This window comes from Coregonus lavaretus, assembly GCF_964263955.1.
Source record: "Coregonus lavaretus genome assembly, chromosome: 39".
In the NCBI taxonomy this organism is placed as follows: domain Eukaryota; kingdom Metazoa; phylum Chordata; class Actinopteri; order Salmoniformes; family Salmonidae; genus Coregonus; species Coregonus lavaretus.
In genome coordinates, this window is record NC_140026.1 from 10,438,793 (window position 1) to 10,456,652 (window position 17,860).

Sequence of the window (17,860 nt, forward strand, 5' to 3'; positions counted from 1 at the left end):
TTCCGCATTAATTTATTCTTCTTCAGTTTGTATGAGCGAGTGGCGAGCCTATAAACACGTCACAGTGCCCCCAGGTGGATCGAGTTTTACTACAAGGTCCAGACCAGTAATAATGTTAAGAAATAAATCAAATGCAGCGAAACCCGTTGTAATATTAGGGCGATCATTTCCTGCATGAACTGAATCGAAAGACAACAACACATTGTAACACGGGCAATTCCTGACAACTTCAACGGCTTGGAACTGAAGTGAGTTGACAGCGTGCACTAAACTAGAGAATGCTGTTACAGGAGATATTACAAAGAATGTTATTGAATTGGGACTGAAAAAATATATATACTGTAGTTCACTTAAAAACACAGTTTGCACTTATATACGAAATGCACTTATCAGGCAGGAGTCGTCTGTATATCATTACTTCCTGAAATATTAATATAATTAATGAACAGTATTACTTGAAAATGGATGAGAGACACTCTTGGACAGATGGGAAGAGATATTTCCTAGAAAGTATACATGTTTTAATGTATCAATAACAGTCAGATCATTTGTTCATCACCTGAGAGACATTACAAGACAAACCATCAGGGCTTCCTGTTTCTAATGAAGGACGACCTGTGAGTTTCACTGTTTAATGAGTAAAAAATAAATAAAAAATGTTGTAGGCTTAGTTATAGTGAAACATGCCTTTTGTCAACAAAAAAAATAGTAAACTTTATTTTAGAAATATTAAATTGGTTCTACTAGGATGTTGAAAATCCACTAAGGTGTTTAGACCAAAAGTTTCTTTCAATTTGAACTTATTTTAGAAGAAATAGAGAATTATTTAAGAAAAGTGCCAATATATCTGTTTATCTGGTCAAGTTTCTTTCCTAAAGACTGAGGTCGACATCCTGCCTTTTAATTCCCATCTTCTTACATAAGATCTCGTTGTCCTAATTCTCTTTATTGTATCCGTTTTCAACCCGTTTCCTTTCCTTGTGGATATTATCTATATGCTTCAGCAGACGAGCCTTCTGAGTGAATCTTTTACCACAGACTGAGCAGCCATGTTGTTTCTCTCCTGTGTGAATCATTTTGTGAGCCGTTAGGTTCCCCTTCTGATAGAAGCTTTTCCCACAGTCACCACAGCTACATGTTTTTTTCCCCCCCTGTGTGAGTCTGTTTATGCATGGTAAGGTTCCCCTTAACGCTGAAGCTTTTCCCACAGTCACCAAAGCTAAATGATTTCTCTCCTGTGTGCCTGGACAGAACTTATTTGTATTTGAAGGTCTTGCAACAAACAGGGCAGGTGCAGGGTTTCCCACTGTGGCAGAGTCGGACATGGGCCTTCAGTTTACAGGTGGAGATGTAACGTTTTGGTGGAGTTGTAACGGCATTCGCTGGGTCTGTTCTTGGCAAGAGTCACATGCCACTGCAGATCAGCTATCAGAGCAAACGTATCACCACAGTTATGGCAGCGGTGAGTTTTTCTAGACGTGGTGCTGGGTTTGGAACAGTGTTTCTTCAATGGTGGGCTGGGATCCAATGGTGGGCTGGGATCCAATGGTGGGCTGGGATCCAATGGTGGGTTGGGATCCAATGGTGGGTTGGGATCCAATGGTGGGCTGGGATCCAATGGTGGGCTGGGATCCAATGGTGGGCTGCTGTCAAGTTCTACTGGGTCACTGCTTATGGCTGAGCTGTGGCTGGAGGCATTGTTCTGATTATCTGGAGGGTCACAGGGAATGTCAAGACCCTTTAGGTGGGTCACAGTGCCAAAAGGTTTGAGATCCACTGGTTTAGAGTCACTCTCTCTGTTCTCCACAGTCTGAGTTTGGGGAAGAGTCAAGGACCAAAGTGGGTCCTTCTGATCCCATTCACTTTTCACACCTGAAGGAATGAATTTGAAGTCTTTGGTATCAAAGAGCCCTTGAAGCTGCTCTTCCTCCTGACTGGTCCTGAGTTCCTCTTTCATCTGTATGAGCTCTGGGTCCTCCTGCCCCAGACTGGGGCTCCACTCCTGCTCACAGTGCTGCTGCTCAGGGGGAACCTCCTCTTCAGAGACAGAGAGCTGCATGGAATCTGGAGGGAAGGAGAGGAGGAGCAGAGGTTATCTATATAGCACAGAATTGAATAGAACACTTGAATCATACACATGAATCATAGATCTCTATGATCTATATAGCCCTTAAACATGCAGATACCTGGGTTTTTGCTCTCATTCATGGCACCACTGCCAATGTGCACAAAAGTCCTGCCAACATTCTGTATAACCGTGAATAATCCTTGTTTGCACAACAGTTTTATGAAACCTTAGAACTTTACGTTCAGATCATCACAAAATAATTGAACAATCGCAAAAGACACACTTTCTGTGGACTGTTTACCTGAACTATGACACTTCCTGACCCAATGGAAACAAGGGGGGGAACATAAACAAAATATCGGCTCTGGAAATCTGTGTTAAAACGGAGCACAGTAAGTGCATCTTTTGGTTGTAAAGTTATTTAGGAAAATTATTAAATTGTGTTCCAAGGTTTTCCAAAACCTAGAAAGAGCGTTTCACACTTGACCAAATCATCGTCCTCAGCTAATCAAAATGGACGTTTAATAACTCCAACGGAGCACTGGAGTCTGAAGGGCAACAGAAGGACCAACTTTCCGTAAAATTGGCAGGGTAAGTAAAATAATAATGTATTCAACATTCAATGGAAAAATGTGTGACGCTGTTGTCCAAGTAAGGGAAAGCATTGGCATGTCAGTGCTACTTCTATCCATTCACGGTAAAAAAATGAAAAAACATCTTCAAATTGTTGAAATGGTAAACAGTTTATTAATTGAGTAGAACTGTACAAACCTATTCGACATAGTTTTATCTCCGGTGTGATCCGCAGCAGTCTCCGTAGCCGATCATTCTCCTCCTGGTACTCTGCTACCGTTTTCTCAACTGCCCCGAAAATCTCCACAGCAGCCGCCGTTAAACGCTCATTTAAAAACACATGCAACGACTGTAGTTTAGACGTTTTCAGTGGACTGAGAGTTGGGTATTCAGCTAGTATGGCTTCTTGACGTGGGTCCTTCTGAACACATTCACTTTTCATACAGGAAACCTCTTCAGAGACAGAGAGAGAGCGCTGCAGGGAGCCTGGAGGGAAGGAGAGGAGAAGGATATGTTATCTATGCTGAACAAAAATATAAAACGCAACATGTAAAGTGTTGATCCCATGTTTTATGAGCTGAAATAAAATATCCAATACATTTTCCATACGCACAAAAAGCGTATTTCTCTCAAATTCTGTGCACAAATTTGTTTTCATCCCTGTTAGTGAGCATTTCTCCTTTGCCAAGATAATCCATCCACCTGACAGATGTGGCATACAAAGAAGCTGATTAAACAGCGTGATCATTACACAGGTGCTCCTTGTTCTGGGGACAATAAAAGGCCACTCTAAAATGTGCAGTTTTGTCACACAACACAATGACGCAGATGTTTCAAGTTTTGAGGAAGCGTGCAGTTGGCCTGCTGACTGCAGGAATGTCCACCAGAGCTGTTGCCAGATAATTTAATGTTCATTTCTCTACCATAAGACGCCTCCAATGTCATTTTAGAGAATATGGCAGTACGTCCAACCGGCGTCACAACCGCAGACCACGTGTAACCAAGCCAGCCCAGGACCTCCACATCTGGCTTCTTCACCCGTGGGATCGTCTGAGACCAGCCACCCGGACATCTGATGAATCTATGGGTTTGCACAACTGAAGAATTTCTGCACAAACTGTCAGAAACCGTCCCAGGGAAGCTCATCTGCGTACTCGTCGTCCTCACCAGGGTCTTGACCTGACTGCTGTTCGGCATCGTAATCGACTTCACTGGGCAAATGCTCACCTTCGATGGCCACTGGCACGCTGGAGAAGTGTGCTCTTCACGGATGAATTCCGGTTTCAACTGTACCGTGCAGATGGCATAGTGTGGGTGAGCGGTTTGGTGATGTCAGCGTTGTGAACAGAGTCCCCCATGTTGGCAGTGGGGTTATGGTATGGGCAGGCATAAACTACGGACAACGAACACAATTGCATTTTATCGATGGCAATTTGAATGCACAGCGATACCGTGATGAGATCCTGAGGCCCATTGTCGTGTCATTCATCTGCCACCATCACCTCATGTTTCAGCATGATAATGCACAGCCCCATGTCACAAGGATCTGTGCACAATTCACGGAATCTGGAAATGTCCAAGTTCTTCCATGGCCTGCATACTCACCAGACATGTCACCCATTAAGCATGTTTGGGATGCTCTGGATCGACGTGTACGACAGCGTGTTCCAGTTATCGCCAATATCCAGCAACTTCGCACAGCCATTGAAGAGGAGTGGTCCAACATTCAACAGGCCACAATCAACAGCCTGATCAACTCTATGCGAAGGAGATGTGCCGCGCCGCATGAGGCAAATGGTGGTCACACCAGATACTGACTGGTTTTCTGATCCATGCCCCTAATAAAAAATATATAAAAAAGGTATCTGTGACCAACAGATGCTTATCTGTATTCCCAGTCATATGAAATCTATAGATTAGAGTCTAATGAATTTATTTCAATTGACTGATTTCCTTATATGAACTAACTCAGTAAAATCTTTGAAATTGTTGCATTTATATTTTTGGTCAGTGTACATATAAACAGTCAACATTATTTAAGTGATCAGTGTTCAATGTCTATGTCCATAAGGCCTAGCGCCAGCTAGAACAGCGACAGGGCCGGGTAGTGGACGGAGGCCGGGGACTATTCAACAGTCTGATGGCCTGGAGATAGAAGCTGTTTTTCAGTCCCTCGGTCCCAGCTTTGATGCACCTGTACGGTGTCCGCCTTCTAGATGGTAGCGGGGTGAACAGGCCGTGGCTCGGGTGGCTGAGGTCCTTGATGATTTTCTTGGCCTTCCTGTGACACCGGGTGCTGTAGATGTCCTGGAGGGCAGGCAGTGTGACCCCGGAGATGCGTTGGGCTGACCGAACCACCCTCTGAAGAGCCCTGCGGTTGCGGATGGTGCAATTGCTATACCAGGCGGTGATACAGCCTGACAGGATGCTCTCAATGGTGCATCTGTAGAAGTTTGTGAGGGTCTTAGGGGCCAAGCCAAATTCCTTTAGCCTCCTGAGGTTGAAGAGGTGCTGTTGCGCCTTCTTCACCACACTGTCTGTGTGAAGGAACCATTTCAGGTCGTCAGTGATGTCACGCCTAGAAACTTGAGGCTTTGACCATGTCCAATGCGGCCCCGTCGATGTGGATGGAGGCGTGCTCTCTCTGCTGTCTCCTATAGTCTACGATCAGCTCCTTCGTTTTGTTGACGTTGAGGGAGGGGTTATTTTCATGGCACCACTGCACCAGGGCCCTCACCTTCTCCCTGTAGGCTGTCTCGCCATTGTTGGTAATCAGGCCAACCACTGTTGTGTGTCGTCAGCAAACTTAAAATGATTGAGTTGAAGACATTTGTGGTCACGCAGTCATGGTTGAACAGGGAGTACAGGAGGGGGCTGAGCATGCACCCCTGTGGCACCCTCGTGTTGAGGATCAGTGTGGCAGAGGTGTTGTTGCCTACCTTCACCACCTGGGGGCGGCCCATCAGGAAGTCCAGGACCCAGTTGCACAGGGAGGGGTTCAGACCCAGGGCCCTGAGCTTAGTGATGAGCTTGGAGGGCACTATGGTGTTGAAGGCTGAGGTGTAGTCGATGAACAGCATTCTTACATAGGTATTTCTCTTGTCCAGGTGGGATAGGGCAGTGTGCAGTGCGATGGCGATTGCGTCATCCGTGGATCTGTTGGGGCGGTACGCAAATTGTAGTGGGTCTAGGGTGTCGGGTAAGGTGGAGGTGATATGATCCTTAACTAGCCTCCCAAAGCACTTCATGATGACAGAAGTGAGTGCTACGGGGTGATAGTCATTTAGTTCAGTTACCTTTGCTTTCTTGGGTACAGGAACAATGGTGGACATCTTGAAGCAAGTGGGGACAACAGACTGGGATACGTAGAGATTGAATATGTCCGTAAAACACTCCAGCCAGCTGGTCTGCATATGACTGCTGCACATGATCACAGTTGGCTCCCTCGTGATGTACAATCCGGACGCTCCGTTTAATCCTGACGCTCTAAAAGCAAAATACGCCTCACTTGCGATACGTTTTTGGGAAACATATGGACTTATCTTTTATATATCAGCGAGAAAGAATCGCAAAATAAATAAAATAATGATACCCTTACTGTGGCAGTTTGGCAGAGATCCATATGGCCTTTGGCCGACCAACTACACTTCCTCCCCAGTTACACCGTCGCACTCTAGATGGGCTAGAAACAGGAATCCCTATACTTTCATATCACAAACGCAGATTAAACAAATTACTGTAGACTGTTTTAAGCGGTTTTAACACAGTTGCAGCCAGCAGTCTTTTTAAGTGACTTATCTTGTGCGTAATGTCATGGATCTGGGATTCATGATCAAAGGGTACCCCATTCATACACGACAACTGCTTTAGGTTAGGGCAGTGCTTCTCAATTATTTTCTGTTGCGCCCCCCCTAGGAAGAAGTAAACATTTCGCGCCCCCCAACTCTCCGCCGCAACTGGAAATAGTATCATTTGTCTATGAAATTGTTCTAAGTACACCTCTGCATAACATTGTATCCTTATTAACATTAAAGAAAATAAAATAAAGAAATATAGATCAACTTACAACAAAGAATAACTTTATTAACATTGTTTTTTAGTCTGTAACAGAAAAGACTTAAAGTGCATCAATTTGCCTGAAATTTGCCTTATTTAAACTGTAAAAAAATGTTGACCATTTGATACTGAAAAATAAAATTAAATATAATCAATAAATAATAATAAATTCAAATTGATCAGCAACATGAACTCAGGAGCCCAATATATGAAACACTGACCTATAAAACAAAAATGAATAAAACCATTTGTGCTGATTTTTTTTTAGCAAAATGAGGAAGTCAGCATTAATGGCAAAAGGCACGTTTGTCTTTGAGTTTATCTACCAGCAGTTCTTTAAGATCGTTAGCAATGTCATTTATACGTCTGGCGACAGTGTCATTGGACAGAGGGATAGTTTTTATTTTTGCAGCACTTGCGTCATCCAGCATGACAGAGACCATGTCTAATGCTGCAGGCAGTATCAGCTCCTCTGCTATGGAGTGTTTTTTTTGTTGCACTGAGCAATTTGGTACGCCACCTTATATGATGCTAACAGTGCTCGCTGGTTTCCTGAAGTAGCATTCACAAAGCGGGAAGATTGTTGGCAATATTCGGCACGTTTTCGCTGAAAAAACTCAAGCGGCTTATCAGCGTGATTGGGGTGTAATGTCTTTAAGTGACGCCTTAATTTATTTGGCTTCATGCTGTCCGCTGCCAACATTTTTAGACACAGTAAACATACCGGTCTTTCCTCTTCTCCCAACGTAGTCACAGTGAAGCCAAGCGCGACATACGCTTCGTCATATTTCCTCGTCTTAGCTTTCGGGAGACTTACGTTTGTCTCATTATCTCTGTCTCTCTCCGCCTTTCTTTTCATCCCTGTTAGGTATGTTTCCATGGTGTCTCTTAAGGGTTTGTTATCTGCACTTCATATCTCCTACTCTGTGCTTTTGTTCGGTGCAAAAAAAAACTACTCCCTGCGGCAAAAAAAAGCATGTTCCCCGGGGTCACACGCGCCCCCCCCGGCATCGCTCCGAGCCCCCCCAGGGGGGCGCGCCCCACTATTTGAGAAGGACTGGGTTAGGGTTAGTGTTCCCGCATGGCCATATCTCCATGTTACAGCGCTTGTTCAGGCAAAACAGACGGAAGACAAGAGGCGACCACCTGTGCTAATTTGCATGCTCGTAAGCATAACTCGGGAGCCGTAGTGTAACGTTAAGTCTAGTTTAGTCGGATGGAGGAACCCATAGGTGTATGGATCTGTGCAAAAACTGCTACATTAAGTGTATCTTTTTTTTTTTTTTTTTTGAAGGATTCTTTCTCGCCGATGAAAGATAAGGGCCATATATTTCGAAAGCAGCGTCGCAAGCGATGATTAGTGACGTAAAAACCCTGCGTCGGGATTGTAGTTCCCATGAGCCAGTCGTGGGCGGAGCTAACCGCAGAAAATAGTAGGGAGAAGTCAGAATGCCGCATTCTAGAGTTTGAGCGCTGACGCGGTTGTAGTTTGGGTCCATTCAAAGCGTCGTACATTTAATTCTCAACTAGAGTTTTCGAGAGCTAGCTTTAGACGTAACTGAGTGCACATAACTGTACATTACACTATTTCAATCAGCTTTTCGTGACAAAGACAACTGTAAAAGTACACTTTAAACGGTGATCACCTAAACAGTTTATTAATTTAGTACAACTATAGTTAGCTATAAGTAAAACTTCATACGAACCTATTCTACACAGTTTTATCTCCGGTGTGATCCGCAGCAGTCTCCGTAGCCGACCATTCTCTTCCTGGTACTCCACAAAAGTTTTCTCAACTGCCCAGAAAATCTCCACAGCAGCCTCCGTTAAACGCTCATTTAAAAACACATGAAACAACTGTAGTTTAGACATATTTCAGACGACTGGGAGTTTGGTAACCTATTTAGTTCAGTCAGTATGCTTTCTTTACTCCACAAAAAATTAAAACAAACTCGTTTCCAATTCTACTTCCGTGTTTTACTCTTCTTCTTCTATGATATAATGTTGGTCAACAAACAAACGTTAAAGGTGCACGCCGCCACCTACTGTGCTGGAGTGTGAGGTCAATCACGGTTTACAACATTAGCTCCACATTTCTAACTCCTCCTTCCTAACTCAGTACTTCTGAGAAAATAAAGAAGAGCCCTACTAACTTCTAATAGACCCTCCCCCATCCCCCAAATCCCTTCCAACCCCGTCCAACCTCAATGACCCTACACTTCAATCTTTCCCACTCTTCAACATACTTACAACAATATAACAACACATGCTCCACCGTTTCATCGACCGTACCCTCCAGACACTGTCAACCAGATGTAATGACGAGTTTAATGTCCTGGGCGCAATCTAGCAAACACCTTCCTAATCTGACCTTTGAATCTTGGTCCGCCAACCTTTCTTTGGAAGGCATATAAATGCCGGCCCTTGGGCTCAGTCCCATGTCTTCTGCCACCCAGTGGAACATTAATATACATTATATCTCGTTTTAAAGCTATTTTGGCTATCTGGTCTACAATTTCATTCCCTTCCACACTGAATGTGCTGGGACCCAGCAGAATCTCACTACTACACCCAGTCTCTCAATTCTCCATAATAACATTAATACCTCCAATAATAGTAGGTTACTCCTATTAGATTTGCCAGATAATAAACTATTCAATACAGACAGGGAATCTGAGCATTCAGTGGCGATTTTATCATGTAAATCTTGGTGGGGCAAACAATTTTTTTTTTTTTTTGATGCATGCCAGCAAAGCCACTACACAACACAACACAACACAACACTAAACAATACATTAATAGCACTATAACGGTGACAAATGGTGCCCACAAACTGTTAGGGCCTCCATAAAGCTGTCCCAACAGCAGAGCTTTCTTTTCAGCACCATGGAGTGAATCCTTACCACTGCTACACCTGGCTATCAGCGGGGGCCTTGTCTGGCAGCGAAACAGTTCATTCAGCCTCATTTACTGCCTTTTTAAAAAACATAGCTGATTTGGCTGACTTGCTTAAACAAATGTGGTTTCTACTGACAATTGAGATGTACAAACTATGGCATAAGGGGACGACGAGCGGATAAGAGGCAATCCGTAATTTCGATTAAGACATTCATGAGCGATCTAGGACGGACGTAGTCAATATAACTATTTGTTCAGCACTTTTGAAATGTACAACAACAGAATTCAGAACATGGGCCGTTCTTACAGTATTCTCCCTGTACACCAAATCAGAACCGTAGGATAAATAAATGGGGCATAAAAGCAGACAATGAAAGCTATTACAATATTTGATGATTACATTTCTCTAAAACAGGCTACAGGCTACATGTGCACCACAAAATCAGAACAGTAGGCTAAGTTATGAGTGGGAAAGGGACCAAATGATTAGGGTGAGGCACATGGGCTACTAACAGCTTACTACACAACATACATTTAGTATTACTTTCTTAGCTACAGTATACATATCTCCCTGGCATATTACATCATTTATGCAGCAGTATACAATACATTTTTGGATCCACCTTGTTGTGCTCACTTGAACAGGAAGGTGGCCCGGCAGTCCATCTTGTGGGCTCTAGAAAGAGGCCCGAAATCCCAACTTGGAATCCAAGTTGGATGACAGTTCAAAATTATTATTTGTATTTTCCCAGTCTGAGCTAATTTTCTCAGAGTTCCCAGTTGTCTTGAACCCACTGAAGTCTGAAATTTCCCAGTTTCCGAGTTTCCAGTTGTTTTGAACGTGGCAGAAGTCATGCTGGATTGACAGCATGGCCAATGTATTCAAAATTTTCTGGCCCATGGCGTTACCCCCTTTTCCGAGATATCCAATTGGTAGATACTCTGCCCACCTGCCCTGAATTACACGTCACCACTGGCATACTATAATTCTGAGAGGTTGTACGTCCTCCACACACTGCTGGGCAACTACTATCGCCAACAGTTCAACTGACAGTTAATCTGTTAGTCTTCTACATATCTGCAAGAATATTCAAATTCAGGAACAAAACGCATGCTCCTGTGGGTCCACTATCTGGGTCCTTGGATCCATCTGTGAAAAGCGGTAAAAATGCATATCAACTTCTACCAATGTAATTGTCAACCAGTTTCACTATATCACTGACTTCTGACCAATCTTTCATTTTCTCCACCAAGGTTAGATCAACAACAGGATCTGGGAGTAACCACGGAGGAACATCTACTATCACCACAGTAGGGCTAACCTCCAACTCTCTCAAACCACTCTCATCAGCAAGCTTTCCAACTGTCCAACCAAAACCACTGCCTTGTCTACTAGTATATTCCCAACAGTCATCTAGAACAGTAGCAGTGGGATGCTCAACCTCACAGCCTTTCAACCTAACCCAATAAGCGAATGACTATTTATATATCCAAAGGCATCTCACCTGCACCCACTAGTAAGGCACATACCGATGTTGATTTAAATGCACCAATACATATCCTTAAAGCTATATACTGGATTCTGTCCTGCCTCTGAAGCCAAGTTTTCACCGCTGTTCAATAAACTATACACCCGTAATCAATTATCGTCCTGATCAGAGCTCTATAAATATCCAACAACGATTGTCTGTCAGCACCCCATTCATAACCAGAGACCGAGCGTATAAGATTCACCACCTTCTTACACCATGTTTCAACATTTATGACATTATCTTTTCATGTCTATCGCTCATTGAACCATAGAACAAAATAAAAAGTACTCAGAAACCTTCCCCATAGGCGGTCCATACAGAAACAACTGTATATTATCAGCAACTTTCTGAACATACAGCAAGACTTTGCCACTGTCAATTTAAAACCCCAGTCAATCGACCATCCCGTGTTCTACTCAAAAGAATTGTAGAAAACTCCTTGGTTCTAGAATGGTGACGAACCCAGAAACGCACAATAGCGCCACCAGCTGGATGGGAGTTTACTACTGTGCAAGGCATGCTACAGACCAGTAGCAAAGGAACACCATCATTACATTGTGGACAGACAGTGGTTAACATCAGAATAGGATGATCTGGGAGAATCGTTATTCATCAGGAGTCGAATGTATATCATTACCCTATACAAGATCAAATAATATCACGAATGAGCAGCATTAGGTCAGAATTGATGGGGGGAAAACTCTTGTAAAAATGCAAGGCGATTTCTTTGAAAGCGTATTTGAAATGTGTCAATACTTTTACATAATCTGGGGTTTTACTACAAGTTCTAGACCAGTAATAATGGAATAGATACATGCAGGGAAACAGTTACAGTAAGTAATAGGGATCTAGGAGGATCATTTATTGAACTCTTTTGGTGGCAATTGTTGTTTCCCTGATGTGTTAGACAATGACTTCCCCCTGTGGCTAAATATGGAAGTCAGGATCACAATTTAGTGTCTTCCAGCCATGCTTTTCACCAATGCAGAGTGCCCAAACGAACTGACAGGCGATAACTTTGTTTTGAGATATTCTTTAAGAATTCTAACCCAGATTAACAAGTGGTCGTTTGTAGCTCAGTTGGTAGAGCTTCGCGCTTGTAATTCATGAGGAGGAGTGTCTGTCTGATGATGAACAGGTGAGATACTAACAGCTACACTGGTCTCTCTTGTAAAATAGATTTTATATTTGTATAAATAAAGGTTAAAAAAAATTTTTTTAACTGCAGTACTAGGGGGATTGGGCAAAGGCTCTATCTGGACAAATGGATTGGCTATAGTACCAAAGGAATATTGTCTTCTATTTAAATGACAGTTGCGATTACAGATTCCTAATGTTGTTACTTTTGTTCTCCACAGATGTACGATGACATTACATTCGGGCAGAATTGAAGCGGTCGCGTCACGTGGTGGTGTGAAGGTCAAGTCGATGAAGCTGCTACTGGCCAGTCCAGTCCAATCAAAGCACAGTGGGAACTCCAGGTCCCAGAAGCCTTTAGGGGGGGAGCGTTCATGATAAATCGCTTTGGATAGAATCGTCTGCTAAATGGCATATATATTATTATACTATTAAACGTGTCTATGAGGTGACAAATACATACATACACTACCGTTCAAAAGTTTGGGGTCACTTAGAAATGTCCTTGTTTTCCACGAAAACATACATGAAATGAGTTTGAATAGGAAATATAGCAAATTGAATAGGAAATGTAGTCATTGACAAGGTTAGAAATAATGATTTTTAATTGAAATAATAATTGTGTCCTTCAAACTTTGCTTTCGTCAAATAATCCTCCATTTGCAGCAATTACAGCCTTGCAGACCTTTGGCATTCTAATTGTCAATTTGTTGAGGTAATCTGAAGAGATTTCACCCCATGCTTCCTGAAGCACCTCCCACGAGTTGGATTGGCTTGATGGGCACTTCTTACGTACCATACGGTCAAGCTGCTCCCACAACAGCTCAATAGGGTTGAGATCCGGTGACTGTGCTGGCCCCTCCATTATAGACAGAATACCAGCTGACTGCTTCTTCCCTAAATAGTTATTGCATAGTTTGGAGCTGTGCTTTGGGTCATTGTCCTGTTGTAGGAGGAAATTGGCTCCAATCAAGCGCCGTCCACAGGGTATGGCATGGCGTTGCAAAATGGAGTGATAGCCTTCCTTCTTCAAGATCCCTTTTACCCTGTACAAATCTCCCACTGTACAACCACCAAAGGACCACCATTTACAACATAAAAAATGTCCACACTGTATTTCTGATCAATTTGATGTTATTTTAATGGACAAAAAAATTGCTTTTCTTTCGAAAACAAGGACATTTCTTTTGAAAGGTAGTGTATATTTTTGTACTTTTACCCCTTTTTGTCGCCAATTGGTAGTTGCAGTCCCATCACTGCATCTCCCGTACGGACTCGGAGAGGTGAAGGTCGAGAGCCATGCGTCCTACGAAACACGAACCCTGACACGCTGCTCGCTTATCCCAATAGCCAGCAGCACCAATGTGTCAGAGGAAACACCGTACAACTGGCGACCGAAGTCAGCTTGCAGGCGCCCGGCCCGGCTTGGCAAAACCCTCCCCTAACCCGGACGACGCTGGGCCAATTGTGTGCCGACCTCATGGGTCTCCCGGTCACAGCCGGCTGTGACACAGCCTGGGATCGAACCCGGGTCTGTAGTGAAACCTCACGCACTGCGATGCAGTGCCTTAGACCGCTGCACCACTCGGGAGGCCCGAGGTTATTTTTTACCAGGGAGCCATACTGAGACCAAGGTCTCTTTTACAGATGAGCCCTGAATTACAGTAAATACACACATCAAAATAAAAATACAAGATGCAAGCAGAAAGAAAAACACAGTCATAAAAAACAAAAACACCTCTGTATACACTCCAATATGTTTTAATCATTATTTTGTTCCACCTTGGTCTGATAAGGTGTTTGTTGAATAGAGGGAGAAGGGTCTGGACACAATTGAAGACTCATACATAGACAAGCAATTTGCATAATTTAACCAGTTAAAGAACACATTTGAACTGTCTAATAATTATTATTTTTTAATCCATGTTTTACAAGTCGGACACTATATCAAAGGGAAAATTCAAAACTTTGAAACCCAACCCTGTGCAACATTCATTTTATGACCTGTTACAGAGTCCTCCCAACTCAAAACACCTAGTCTCCCAGTTTGTATCATTTTATGACCTGTTACAGAGTCCTCCCAACTCAAAACACCTAGTCTCCCAGTTTGTATCATTTTATGACATGTTACAGAGTCCTCCCAACTCAAAACACCTAGTCTCCCAGTTTGTATCATTTTATGACCTGTTACAGAGTCCTCCCAACTCAAAACACCTAGTCTCCCAGTTTGTATCATTTTATGACATGTTACAGAGTCCTCCCAACTCAAAACACCTAGTCTCCCAGTTTGTATCATTTTATGACCTTTTACAGATGGTGGATAAATGAAGATACAGTAGTTTACCATTGAAAAAAATATACACCGGATGGGTCTCCCATAGATACCAACGCAATAGCAGCTGGGCCTTGTCTACTTAGTTCATTGACTTTCATTGAACCAGAAAAAAACAGCGAGTGGGGTGTCTCACTTCCTCTTCCATCTCTGACCTAGTCTCCCAGTTTGCCTCCTTTTTCTCCAACTATACAGAGGCCTCTACTAGTCACCTCATGGAGACCTGGGGTGAAGAGTTGAATATTGAGATCTTGGATGATATCCGGGGAGAAGCCCTGTCTAGAATTCCCTCTTGTTCCATCAATGCCACCAGGTATCAATTGATACAATACAAGGTCACGCAGAGACTTCATTACTCCAAAACTAAACTATATAGAATCTACCTCCAGGTTAACAGGTGTAAACTACATAGAATCTACCTCCAGGTTGACAGGTGTAAACTACATAGAATCTATCTCCAGGTTAACAGGTGTAAACTACATAGAATCTACCTCCAGGTTAACAGGTGTAAACTACATAGAATCTACCTCCAGGTTAACAGGTGTAAACTACATAGAATCTATCTCCAGGTTAACAGGTGTAAACTACATAGAATCTATCTCCAGGTTGACAGGTGTAAACTACATAGAATCTATCTCCAGGTTAACAGGTGTAAACTACATAGAATCTACATCCAGGTTAACAGGTGTAAACTACATAGAATCGACCTCCAGGTTGACAGGTGTAAACTATATAGAATCTACCTCCAGGTTAACAGGTGTAAACTACATAGAATCTACCTCCAGGTTAACAGGTGTAAACTACATAGAATCTACCTCCAGGTTAACAGGTGTAAACTATATAGAATCTACCTCCAGGTTGACAGGTGTAAACTACATAGAATCTATCTCCAGGTTAACAGGTGTAAACTACATATAATCTACCTCCAGGTGAACAGGTGTAAACTACATAGAATCTACCTCCAGGTTAACAGGTGTAAACTACATAGAATCTACCTCCAGGTTGACAGGTGTAAACTACATAGAATCGACCTCCAGGTTAACAGGTGTAAACTACATAGAATCTACCTCCAGGTTGACAGGTGTAAACTACATAGAATCTACCTCCAGGTTAACAGGTGTAAACTACATAGAATCTACCTCCAGGTTAACAGGTGTAAACTATATAGAATCTACCTCCAGGTTGACAGGTGTAAACTACATAGAATCGACCTCCAGGTTAACAGGTGTAAACTACATAGAATCTACCTCCAGGTTGACAGGTGTAAACTACATAGAATCTACCTCCAGGTTGACAGGTGTAAACTATATAGAATCGACCTCCAGGTTAACAGGTGTAAACTACATAGAATCTACCTCCAGGTTGACAGGTGTAAACTACATAGAATCTATCTCCAGGTTGACAGGTGTAAACTATATAGAATCGACCTCCAGGTTAACAGGTGTAAACTACATAGAATCTACCTCCAGGTTGACAGGTGTAAACTATATAGAATCGACCTCCAGGTTAACAGGTGTAAACTACATAGAATCTACCTCCAGGTTAACAGGTGTAAACTACATAGAATATACCTCCAGGTTGACAGGTGTAAACTATATAGAATCTACCTCCAGGTTAACAGGTGTAAACTACATAGAATCTACCTCCAGGTTAACAGGTGTAAACTACATAGAATCTACCTCCAGGTTAACAGGTGTAAAACCTCAAAGTGCTCATTGACTCATCTGTTTTGGCTCTGCCCCCTACTAAATGACTTCTGGGTGAACATTTTTTGAATGGTATTGAATGGTGTATGAGAGGGCCATTGAACCTGACCCAGAACTTGCTCTCTTTGGTTGCTCGGTCTGCTCTTAAGTCATCTTATCAGGAACAACACGCTTTGACGTTTTGAATGGTGGCTGACAAAAAAAATTATCCTTGCCCACAATGGAAGTCACCCACCTCCCCTTGATTTCAGAGCTGGTTATCAGAAATGATCAAACACCATAAACATGGAAAATATTAGCTTTTACAGGACTAACTCCTCCAACAGATTTCTAAAGATTTGGGGACCATTTTTGGATCTTCTGGATAAAGACTGATTGTGAACGCTTACCTGACTGTCCTGTTGTTGTCACTATCATATTGTTGTCCTATTGTTGTTGTATGTGCACTGAGTATACCAAACATTAAGAACACCTTCCTAATATTGCATTGCAAAGGCACTTAAATCTTTTGTCTTGCCCATTCACCCTCTGAATGGCACACATACACAATCCATGTCTCAAGGCTTAAAAATCCTTCTTTAACCTGTCTCCTCCGCATTCATCTACACGGATTGAAGTGGATTGAACAAGTGACATCAATAAGGGATCATAGCTTTCACCTGGATTCACCTGGTCAGTCTATGTCATGGAAACGGCATGTGTTCTTAATGATTTGTACACTCGATGCACGTCTTAAACAATATTCCACTGTGTTTTTTGTTGTTGTATTGAACTGTCAAATAAAATAAAAAAATATAGATAATTTTTAAAAGAAGAAAGAAGACATTGTAACTCAGGTATCCCTGACAACAGGTATCCCTGACAACGGGTATCCCTGACAACGGGTATCCCTGACAACGTCTTGGGACTGATGTGACAGTGTGCACTTACTACACAGTGAACCCAGCTTTCGTAAAGCGTTTGAATCCCCCCCCCAAAAAAGATTTTGCTAGAAGAGACTCTCAAATTTACGGGATTGTTTAATAAGGTCAGATATGACTAAGAAACAAGCTTCACTTTTTATGTCTATTATTCCTGATGGCAGTTTCCCTTGTCACAACTGTGTCCACTGTGATGCCATGATCAGAGGGAAGTCTCTTATCCGTCCCCGTTGGGGTGAGAGGATAAAGGTTTGAGGTAGAATAACACGAAATATGTTGTATATCTGGGTAAGACCAAACGTGAACTTCAGACGAGGATACGTGAGCATTTCAACAGCCATAATCATGAACTAAGTGCCTTACGTTATATGGGCATTGGATTGGTGAAGGCTCGACGTAGGGGAGGAGAATTAGAGAGACATATTGGATAGACCGCTTGGGCACTCTTGCCACAGCAGGCCTCAATGAGGAATGTTTTTTTACTTGTTTTTTGTTTAGTAGTTATTTTTTTTGTAGTAGGTTCTAAATAGGCCAAACATTTAGGTAATGACATCATAATGACAGTTAATTACATCATAGTGACAGTTAATGACATCATAATGTATTTGTCTTTCTTTATTTGATTGTCATGTTTCCAA

At 42.6% G+C, this 17,860-nt stretch overlaps 1 protein-coding gene across 2 annotated transcripts; it reads right to left on the reverse strand.

The window, feature by feature from the left end:
- On the reverse strand, positions 1–8,678 carry LOC311112758 (uncharacterized protein). Of its 2 annotated transcripts, XM_084155893.1 has the most exons (3): positions 8,404–8,678; positions 2,840–3,127; positions 1–2,064 (listed from the first exon to the last, which is right to left on the reverse strand). In XM_084155893.1, exons 1-3 carry the CDS (start codon positions 8,567–8,569, stop codon positions 1,337–1,339), a joined length of 1,182 nt encoding a protein of 393 aa, XP_084012019.1. In that variant the 5' UTR covers positions 8,570–8,678; the 3' UTR covers positions 1–1,336. The 2 variants fall into 2 exon arrangements, with proteins under 2 accessions (XP_084012019.1, XP_084012020.1); XM_084155894.1 differs by lacking the exon at positions 2,840–3,127.
- Positions 8,679–17,860: the final 9,182 nt, after the last annotated feature.

Coding starts and splice junctions, on each gene's coding strand:
- LOC311112758 (XM_084155893.1), bottom strand. CDS start 8,569: ATGTCTAAACTACAGTTGTTTCATGTGTTTTTAAATGAGCGTTTAACG. Junction 3,128..8,403: donor GATAAAACTGTGTAGAATAG/GTTCGTATGAAG, acceptor CCTTCCCTCCAG/GCTCCCTGCAGCGCTCTCTC. Junction 2,065..2,839: donor GATAAAACTATGTCGAATAG/GTTTGTACAGTT, acceptor CCTTCCCTCCAG/ATTCCATGCAGCTCTCTGTC.